We start from the raw sequence: 10,156 nt of genomic DNA, 5'->3' as shown, positions 1-10,156 counted from the left end.
ATACATACTCTGCAGAAATTAATTAGTATTAGCTTCCAAGCCTGGTAATCAGAACTGCTGGATTCTTTCCCTGGATGAACAGCAACTTCCAGTTTGGATCTTAACTTGCTTTGCTTCGCTCTCAACCAGCCACAGAACAGGAACTGAACTGAATAGAAATAGAAAGGGCCCCAAAAGAGATCTAATGATCATTCACTGTTATTCAGGGACGTTTTGTCATTTCACAATGACATTCCTCTGCAAACAACCCTTGCTCTCTGTCTTCTCTGTTCTTCTGTTTTTCCAAGTGCAAAATTGATGTTGCAGAGCTTAAGTAATGAATATGGTTCAGAGGAATGAGATGTGCTGGGCTAATATATACACACAGCTTTATTGACATGTGAAATGTTTGTCTGAATGATTTCATACTTCCATGGTATGATGAAAATTCACTACAAAAATAGGTAAAAAGTCAAGTCAGAGGTTTTTAGCCTGAGCAAATAAACAAAAGTCTACAATTTACTCTTCCCCTAAAGTTAAACTAACTTCTTCTGCCAACAATAACACAGGAGAACTGTATCAACAGAATTATATCAACACTTCTGCTGTTTCAATATGAAGTTCAAGCATCTGTTAACAACTTATTGCTTGTTGTTGTTGTTACTTGGCCAGATCTTTTATCTATATACAACCTAGTCATGCCAGAGTTCACTCTCTTTTCAGTACTTATTTACTTTTCCCACACTCTGCTTCTAATTTTCTCTCTCAACCCACAACAATTAGACATTTCTTACAGGCCCTTTTGTCAGGAACAGTTTACTCCTAAGATCTCAGTCTCTTCACAAATGACTTTCTTTACCAGAGCACTTCTTTCTAGACTGGATGTTATAGCAACAGAGGGGTGATAGCTGACAAACTAAACATGTACAGGTCAATTCATTCACAAAAGAAAATACAGAAGCTGTCTTCTCTTTGCTGAAAATGTGCATTTTAGGGTTTTGCAAAAAAATGGGTGAGAGGCATTGGATAAATACATTAAGAAATTTCATGGAAATCAGTTTATTCACCACTTGAGTAAAAAAGCAAGCAAGCAAACTAAAAACCTCTTGCAGCCCAATTCTCCTGGTAGGGAAGGGTCGTGCTTTTTTTTTTTTTTTTTTTTCTTTTTTTTTTTTTTTTTTTTTTTCCCCCCCCCCCCCCCCCCCCCGTGGAAAATGTCCTCTTATCTTGAAGACAGCAAAAAGAAAAGGAGATGCTATGAATTCCCTTGGGAGACAAGAGTAGGTATATTAAAAGAAGTGTACAATCGACTGGGCCTCAAAAGAGAAACAGTTCCTCAGCACTGTTCTGTGCCAAGGTGTTTGCCTAATCTGTGTCTCAGAACTGTCAGGATGAGGATTTTAAATCCCTCCTGGGTTATCTGCTATCGAACTGCGTGGAAAATGAAAGAAATTATCAAAGCTGCTTCATTTTAAAAGCCGGCAGCTCCTAAATACTCCCGTTTCTCTGGACCAGCACAGTGTCGGTTGCCTTGGCTGGAAATAACGCAGGATCTTCCTGAGTTTCCCCACAAACACGCCTCAGTCACCCAAACTTCAGCACAGCCCCGCACTTTGCTGTTTTTGAAATCCCCAAACGGGTGGTTTGTGCTGAATGTCCTGGTGATCGATACCGCCGTGAGGGTTCGGCTGAAATTAATCTTTTCATGCTCTCTTCGTCCTGCTCCTCCAGCAAGGACCGTAAAGTCAATGCTAAGTCTGAAGCACTCCCGGGCTTCGAGCTCCCTCTGCAGTATTTTGCAAGGACTCATCTTGCCTCGAGAAACACAAAGTTTATTTGGTTAGGAATCGGATCATTCACAGCACTTACATTTCTGGGATACTTCCACTGAAATCTGAGCTCCAATAAATCATTCCTATTAAGTTTTATACTGACACGGAAGTGCTTACGAGCTGTTAGGCTCGCCTAATACTTTCTTTGCCAAAGCCCCACGAACTGCTTCCAAAGGAAATCCCTGGAATAAAGCAAGTTGCCGGGGTATTTTCATCGGTGAATGCGTCCAAGTCAGGTTCAGACAGAATAAAACACCCTGCTCAATCACTCTGCCTTCCGTTAGGAGTGAGTTTAAAAGCATTTAGGAGTCCTAATTAAATATTGATTTGTGTCTTTTAGTGTCACATTCGTTACTAATTTAGACACCTTTGGAATTACATAAATGTGCAGCGCCACTTTCATGCTCCTCATACCTCAGTGCTGGATCTGGCCACTAGATTTGTATGAACTGATTAAAATCTCAGTTGATGTTGTTTTCAATTGCATGACAGGGTACAGAGAATAAAGGCACAAATTGTACTGATTTGGACTTCTCTCATGTAGGTTTGTCTCTGAATTCGGCAGATTGCCATCACCAGGTACAATGTGAATTGGTCCCTGCTGTTTTGTAGAGTCACCTTCTTTGGCAAAATTAAGAAGAAATTTTATTTAACTGGATTTTATACTTCTTATACCATTACAAGGGTTACTCCTGCTTCATAAATTAAAGCACACACAGCAAATATATTTCTGCTATGCTACCCTTTTTGTTAATGTCTTTCCTTGCATTTAAAGTATATTCAGGGCTGCAAAAAAAAATATAATAAACCTCTTAAATCAGGCACATCTCGTCCCAGCTCAGATTAGCAGTGGCAATTCCTCTCACTCTTTACCACAAGACCCTTCAACAATTCCCTCCAGTTTGCAGCATTTAGAGAATAAACAAAAATATCTAGTGGGTTTATCTAAGGAGGGCTAGGGCCTGTGGGAGGTTTAGAAATGTTTTGGGGGTTGGCCTTCACATCGGAATGTGAGTGGAGACAGAGATGAGGAAGACGATAGTGTTTAAGTCCATTTATCAGTCAGAAATCTTTTTTATGATGGGAGAACATAGGTCTGTGAGTGTGTTGTAAGAATAATAAATTAAATTGTTCTGGAAATAACTTAGGAACGCCGTAGCTTGGGGAATCAACATGCCAGTGCCCACAGAAGGAACAAGGAAAAATCTCTGAACTATCTACATGTGCTGAGAATAAAAGCCAAAAGGCACCTACAAAACAATGGGATGAACTTGATCTTTCCCATTTAAGAAAAGTTCACAACCTTCCACCTTGTATAAGAGTAGACTCCAAAATACAGGGACTTAACATTTGCCCTATTTCTTCCCTTTTAAAGGTCAGGAGGTACTTTGTGTCACAATTAATCTTCGTGAGGAACAAAGGCAAGGCTGCATGCCCTGTGTTTCCAGGGAAAGGCTGGGGGTCTCTGGGGGCCACTTCCAGAGCCTGCTTCCCTGGGCAGTTGTCAGGCAGGAAAACCATGGGAATGGCATCTCTTTGGGAGCAGGGCTCTGTTGTGGCCTTTCTTGCTCTTGGTGGAGAAAGTCCTTTATAGAATCATAGAACCATTGAACAATTAAGGTGGAAAATACCTCTAAGACCATTGAGTCCAGCCATTAACTCAGCACTGCCAAGTCCACCATCATGTCTCAAAGCACCACATCTGTCCATCTTTTAAATCCCTCCAGGGATGGTCACTCCACCACTTCCCCATGACAGCCTGTGCCAATGCCAGTCCAGCCTTTCGGTGAAGAAATTTCTCCTAATATCCCACCTAAACCTCCCCTGGTGATTTTCCTCTTGTCCAGCTCCTTTTCCTAGGGAAAAGAGAGACCAACTCCCTCCTGTCTACATGCTCATCTCAGTGAGCTGTGGAGATCCAGAAGGCACCCCCTGAGCCTCCTCATCCCCAGGCAGAACCTTTCATCCTTGTACTGCTTTTCTTTCCACCTTTTGAAAAAAAAAACAAACAAACAAACAAAAAAAAAAACCAAAAAAAACCCCACAGAGATTACCTTATAGGGTAAGTGTTCACAACCAATGGTTCAGTATTGAACAGGAAATCTACAGATCTCCCAGCTTCAAGTTTAGACTGGTGAGGTCACACCTTCAGTCTTGTGTCCTGGTCTGGGCTCCTTGATTCAGGAAGGACATTGTGGGGCTGGAGCATGTCTGGAGAAGGGAATGGAGTTGGGGAAGGGACTGGAGCACCAGGAGAGGCTGGGGGAGCTGGGAAAGGAGCTCAGCCTGGAGAAAAGGAGGCTCAGGAGGGACCTTGTGGCTCTGTACAACTTCCTGACAGGAGGGGACAGCCGGGGGGTCGGGCTCTGCTCCCAGACAAGTGACAGGACAGGAAGACATAGCCTAAGCTGCAGCAGGAGAGGTTTAGGTTAGATATTAGGAAGAATTTCTCGGCAGAAAGGGTGGTCAGACCTTGGAATGGCCTGCCCGGAGAGGTGGTGGAGTCACTGTCGCTGGAAGTATTTAACAGAAGGCTGGATGTGGATCTCAGTGCCATGCTCTGCTTGACATGGTGGTGTTCGGTCATAGATTGGACTCGATAATCTCCGAGGTCTTCCCCAAGGGAATTGATTCTCTGATTCTGTTGTGGCGTGACCTGGCCAGGGCTGAGGCGCTGAGCCACCGGGGCTTCTCCTGCAACAGGACACCGGCGGCGCCGAGCTCGGCTCCAACACACGCTCTGCATTCAGCAGCACCAAACAAGCCGTTCGCCGCGGGAGGGGTTCGGGGCAGAGGGGCCCCGGCCCCGGCTGGGGCGACGGCGAGGGAACGCAACCTTCCCCTCAGGGGCGGCAGCGCAGCCGCCATGTTAGGGCGGGCGGGGCGGGAAAGCCGCGGTGTCACGTGAGTTCCGGGCGCGGGTCGCGGCCATCGCGGCGGGGCCGGGTCGGTGGCGTGCCGTGCCTCCGGAGTCTCTCCGTGTTCCCGGGACGTCTCTCTGCGCAAACAGGAATAGATTTCCCCTCCGGAGCATTGGGACGGGGCGACGAAATGGCCGTGGCGCAGCCTGAGCCGGGCGCGGGCCGCGGCGCCCTGGATCCTTTGCGGAGCCTGCTGCACTCCATCTCCTCGGGCCTGTCGGTCACGGAGCTCTCCGACATGAAGTTCCTCTGCCGCAACAAAATTGGGAAGGGAAAGCTTGACAGGGCGCAAGACGGCCTGGGGCTCTTCGACATCCTGATAGAGCACCAGGAGATCACGAAAGACAACCTGGAATTGCTGAAGGAGCTGCTGCAGCACATCAGAAGGCGCGATCTGCTGTCACAGGTGGTGCAGTTCGAAGAGGGAGAACCTCATGCCCCTGATGATCAGCCAGATGAGCATGAAAAACGTAGGTGGATTATTATATATATGTAGCTTCATATATATATATATAGTTATATCCCCGTATATATCGCTCCCCAGCAACCCCAGTAAATGTGTACACAAACGTCTTTCCGCCTGGAATTCCCCCCCCCCCCTCTTTTTTATCTTCCTTTTATCTTTTGGGATTTCAGTTCTATCCAGTGGCTTCTGTAGAACTCTCAGCATGTGTGGTGTAACAAGAGTAGTGGGATTTTGCTGAAATAAACCCAACAACTCCTAAACGTTTTCTTGTGTTTCTTAGTAAATACGTGGCTAACTTGATCTGCTTCTGCTGTTTCAGGTCGCCTGAAGGCAGCTGTTGATGTCATATGTGACAACGTTGGGAGAGAGTGGAAGAGGCTGATGCGAGAACTTGGGATGCCAGAGGTGAAGCTGGATAGGATAGAGGAAGCTTATCCACGTAGATTGTATGAACAGCTTGTTCAGGCACTTCGGGAGTGGCAGAAGTGGAAGGGGAAGGATGCAAAGGCGTCTGACTTAATAACAGCCCTCCGGAGCTGCAAGCTGAATTTTGTGGCAGACAAGGTTGAAGAGAAGATCTCACAGCTGAACACTGGAACCAGATGAAATCCATGTAAATGCAAAAAGAGTGCCTTCTTCTCCTCTGGACCAAAATAATTGTCACTGGTGGTTTCTCATGCCATTTATTTTTGTGCATTAATAAGTAAATTTGTGCTGAGGTGAACATTGACACAGAAGCAGATTCCTTTCAGGGAACACTTTGTAGTTTGGATGCTTCTTTCAAGGTATTTTAACTTCCACAAGATCTGAACTCCATTTTGTATAAATTATCACGCTTTTGTTCTGCCACTCACCTGGAAAGATTTGCTTTGCTGCAGGCACTTTTTAGATGCATCTCCACTGGAAATCCATCCGTGGGACACTTCTGAGGCAACTGGAATTTAAAATTTCATGGGGAGGTTGTTGTTTTGGGGTTTTTTATGGCCTATTATAAATACAGTGTAAAAGGGAGAATGAGTAAACCTTTCAGCTGAGTGCTGGCTTTTCTTTTGGAGTAGCATAAAATATTATCTTAGGTAATTTGTCAAAATTATTTGCTCTCCATGAAAGGATATTAAGACAAATGTAACCTCACACTGCAGTGCAAGAGGGACATTAAATATTGTGATGGCTTTCTTGGAAAAAACGTGCCTGGGTTTGAAAATGCAATCAAATGTCTGCACCAAGGGCCTTCAGCATCCTGAAGGAAGTGTTCTCCTGAAACTGTCCAAGCAATTGTGTGTCTCACAGATGTTTACAGTAGCCTCTTTCCAAAACTCTGAAAGCTTTGGGGCTCCTTGCTGGGAATCTTTCCATGACCTGTTTCACAGAGGCTCTGTGTGTGTGCTGGAAGGTGTGAGCCACTCACAGAGGGAGCAGGATTCAGGAACCTGTGTCAGATTCAGCTCTCAGCTTTCATCTGGAACAAACGTCACTCAGTGGCCTTCACGCCTGACCTTAGGCTGCAGAAATTGCACAATTGCACAGTCCAGGACATGCAGGGCTGACAGGCCTCAGAGGGGAGAATCCCATGAAATCAGCACTGCTTGAACAGGATCTTGTGTTTCTGCAAACATCTCCCAAGTGCCTGGCTAGATACTGGAAGAGGTTTTATTGCTGCTGCACCTGTGGGACTTCCAGATCTTTCCAGGTTGTTTTTATGTGGTGCCATTGCTGTGAAGGCCGGGTGTCAGCACATAACCTGGCACTGCTCTGCAGAAACGTCCTGACACTGACAATTTTCAACTTTTCCTTCCTTGTCGTGCCTTTTGCTCAAAAAATGGGGCTTGAATACTTAATTGTAATTAGTGGAAACTGCTGTGAGTTCACATGATAGAAAAATCATTTCTGTCAGGGTTGGTTTTTTTTCCTTTCAATGATTCTCCTCCGCATTCCTAGAAGTGCTCAAGGCTAGGCTGGATGGGGCTTGGAGCAGCCTGGTCAAGTGGAAGGAGTCAGTGGTTGGAACTGGATGATCTTTTGGGTCCCTCCTTGCCCAAACCATTCCAGAATTGCTGATTCTCAGTATCTTTCCAGTTGTGATACATTAAGTATCACTGGTTGTATCCAAGCAAAGGGTAATACCGGAGTTGCCACCTGTCTGCCTTTTGGGCAGGCAGAGTTCTTCAAGTTCTTACTCCCTTTACTTCTATCAGTTGTCAATTCCAGGCTCTCCAGAAGGAGATGCTGAGCTTCAGCTGAATGACCAGCTCAGGTGTTTTGGAGATTTTTGTTTCATAGACATCAGGAGTATCCATTCTGCAGTATTTAAAGAAAAGGATTGCTCCAGCAGTTTTTCCTTCCTGCCTCTGAGCAATCCCTGGGAGCAGAACAGAGGAGTGGAGGTGAGCAGGCTGAGTCATGTGAGTGCTCAAACAGCTCTACAACAGCTCCAAGTCCAATCTCTCTGCTGAAGTGCTTTTCTTACCCACTTTTATTAAGTCTGCTGCTTCATCCAGGAGATTTATGTGCAACAGGAAGAGTATACTGCCTACTGCATACAGCCAGGATATTTTAGGAATCAGTTGGAATAACCTATTGGTTGTAGCCAAGCACTCATCACCTACAAGAAATACTCTGCTTCAGGAGATAAAAACCTCTTGTTTTTTTAAGGATTTTGTACATCCTTTTACTGTGTCTGAAAACAGTGACCTAGACTGCATCAATCTGTGCCATACCTCAGGGCCAATTAAGACTGTTTTTATGAGAGATTAAAATGTTGTTTATGTGAAAGCAAAATCAACTCTAAGGAAGGGAACAAAATCTTTTTATTGGGAGGAGGGATAAAGAGTGCAATTTGTAAGGGAATGTTTTCTGATCCAGTTGGCAATCTTCTATTTTCAAATTCAACACCTTGAACTCATATACGTATTTTTATAACGTGAATTATCAAGTTTTATATTGTATAAATCTGTGTACATTTCATTAGAAATAATTCCTTTAAAAAAACAAAATAAATGGAACAGGGTTGTTTTGTTTTTTTTTTTCTTGTTTGATGGGATTGCTGTCTGCAGTGAGATCTCTGACTGGGAGAAAGTGCATGTTAAGGACACTTTGAAAGCAAGGAGTGGTGCTAAACAGGCATTGTGTTACCAGTGCCCTTGAGAGACAAAAAGCCAAGTGTTTTGTCGTTGAGTTTCTCAGAAGTGCTAAACAGGCTGCAGTTTGCCAGCAGCAGGCTGTCAGTCAGGGAGGTGTAAGGAAAAAAAGATTCCCTGCCAGCCCTCAGGAGCCTAAACTCGAGCTTGGGAGACAGGCTGCCTGTGGGTAGGCTTCCTTCTCTTTTCCCCTGTTAGCCAGGCTGTGCTAAGGATGTTATATTTGTTTTATAATTAATTAAAAGCCCGGCTTCTGGTTTAGTCTGAAAGCTTGGTCAGGCTTTTAGAGGACGTGCTCAGAACGAATTGACAGAGGCTTGGGTGTTCTGTGGAGTGTCAGCCTGCACTTAAAGCTGTGAATGAGTAAGACAAATAACTTAATTGCCCATTTTATCAAATCCTTTAGGATGCTCTGCAAGACTATCTGCCTGTGAGGAATTACTCAAACCTTTTTCCTTTTGGTCTCCTGAGAGTAATCTTTCCTCAAGGCCTTGAGAAAACAGCACATCAAAACCTGTGGAGAGTTTAAAGTGCCATCTCAGGAGAATTCTCATCTTGGAGAGTTGTTTTTCCATGTCACTTCTCAGTCCCTTTCAGGATTTGCTCACCATTGCCTATGATTTTTGAAGCAATCAATTATAATCACGTATTGAGGTGGTTTTCTTTTTTCAAATTGCATTATTCTCATTACTGAGCTAAAACAAGTTTTCTAGACCATTAATTAACAATCCTCTTACACAAATTGGTTGTTGTGAACATTTCAAATACAATGCTTTGGTTTCCTTTTCTCCATTTTCCACACTCAGGCAGCTGCATTTCCTCCAGCCTTTGTTTCATTCCTAAAATAATTGTCTCCTTTCTGAAATCTAATTGTTTCATTTAATTGTTTAATGCAGAAAGCTTAATAACACAGACCGTGTCTCCAAGCTCTCGCTGGTGCTCAGCATGTTCTTAATTCAGGCTTTTTGGCTGAGTATTTTTCAATTCAAATTTATTTCTAATCACTGCTTTGTGCCCTTCTCCTTCTGCTTGAATCACCTATATACTTAAAATGTGTTTCAGCACAAATATTTTTCTAGATTGTCTTCTCTTTTTGATTTATTGCTTTTCTCTGCCAGTGTTTTTGTGCTCTAGTGGAATTGAGAGGAATTAGCTCACTGTTTCAGCCATAAAAATAGGAAGTGTGGGGGTGAGCTGCGGGGTAGGGGAAGGAGTTGTGAGTAGAGGTTCAGGAGCTTTTGGAGAATCTGTGTTTCAATGAAAGCTATCGCAGCTGAGGGTTGCTTTATAGGAACAGGGTGTGTTGCAATGTGTACTGGGAACTGTAGGTTCAGGGAGAGGAGGAAGCAGGGCTTTTTCCTGCTGCTGGGAAAGGCAGAGTCATGCAGGTCTCTGCGTGGGAATCTGTGTGGAACCAACTCTTAATAATTAAATAGTCCCATCCACAGAGCCGTTCCTGCTCCTGCCTCATTCCTGAGAGCATTACACATGCCTCTCTTAAAGCAGGCTGAAGTGAAAACAACAGGCTTGTTCTTGTGAAACATGATGTAATAGACACCATTAAAATCCTTGGAGTTGGCCATCCTGGTTGAGTCTGAATTTGGTAATTTCTCTGGCTTGATCAGTTTGGGAAGCTGAAAGCCTTTTCCAAGTGCTCTGTGTGTACAGTTCCTGCATGGATGGCAGCTGAGCTCTCCTTTCTTTTGGTTTCTTGTGCTGTGTTGGGGCAGGGCACAGAACTCCAGGCAGGTCTCACAGTGAGCAGCTCTTGTAGCAAAGTGAAGGGGTTTGTGTGTTCTCTGCTCTATAAAAAATAACAGC

At 44.3% G+C, this 10,156-nt stretch overlaps 1 protein-coding gene across 1 annotated transcript; it reads left to right on the top strand.

Moving 5' to 3' along the window:
- The first annotated feature begins 4,767 nt into the window (after nucleotides 1-4,767).
- FADD (Fas associated via death domain) lies at nucleotides 4,768-8,238 on the top strand. The gene is made up of 2 exons (XM_066187447.1): nucleotides 4,768-5,202; nucleotides 5,518-8,238. The coding sequence occupies exons 1-2, from the start codon at nucleotides 4,863-4,865 to the stop codon at nucleotides 5,802-5,804; spliced, it is 627 nt and encodes a 208-aa protein (XP_066043544.1). The 5' UTR covers nucleotides 4,768-4,862; the 3' UTR covers nucleotides 5,805-8,238.
- Nucleotides 8,239-10,156: the final 1,918 nt, after the last annotated feature.

The sequence above is a fragment of the Chamaea fasciata genome, unplaced genomic scaffold, assembly GCF_029207755.1.
Source record: "Chamaea fasciata isolate MVZ Bird 193981 ecotype frontalis unplaced genomic scaffold, bChaFas1.0.hap1 SCAF_7, whole genome shotgun sequence".
Taxonomy (NCBI): Eukaryota; Metazoa; Chordata; class Aves; order Passeriformes; family Sylviidae; genus Chamaea; species Chamaea fasciata.
Note: the sequence above shows the minus strand (reverse complement) of the source record. Positions and strands in the feature narration are given on the sequence as shown.

Excerpts from the sequence above, each read along its gene's own strand:
- FADD (XM_066187447.1), top strand. The coding sequence starts at position 4,863 with ATGGCCGTGGCGCAGCCTGAGCCGGGCGCGGGCCGCGGCGCCCTGGAT. Across the intron at positions 5,203-5,517 it reads GCCAGATGAGCATGAAAAAC|GTCGCCTGAAGGCAGCTGTT; the intron begins GTAGGTGGATTA and ends CTGCTGTTTCAG.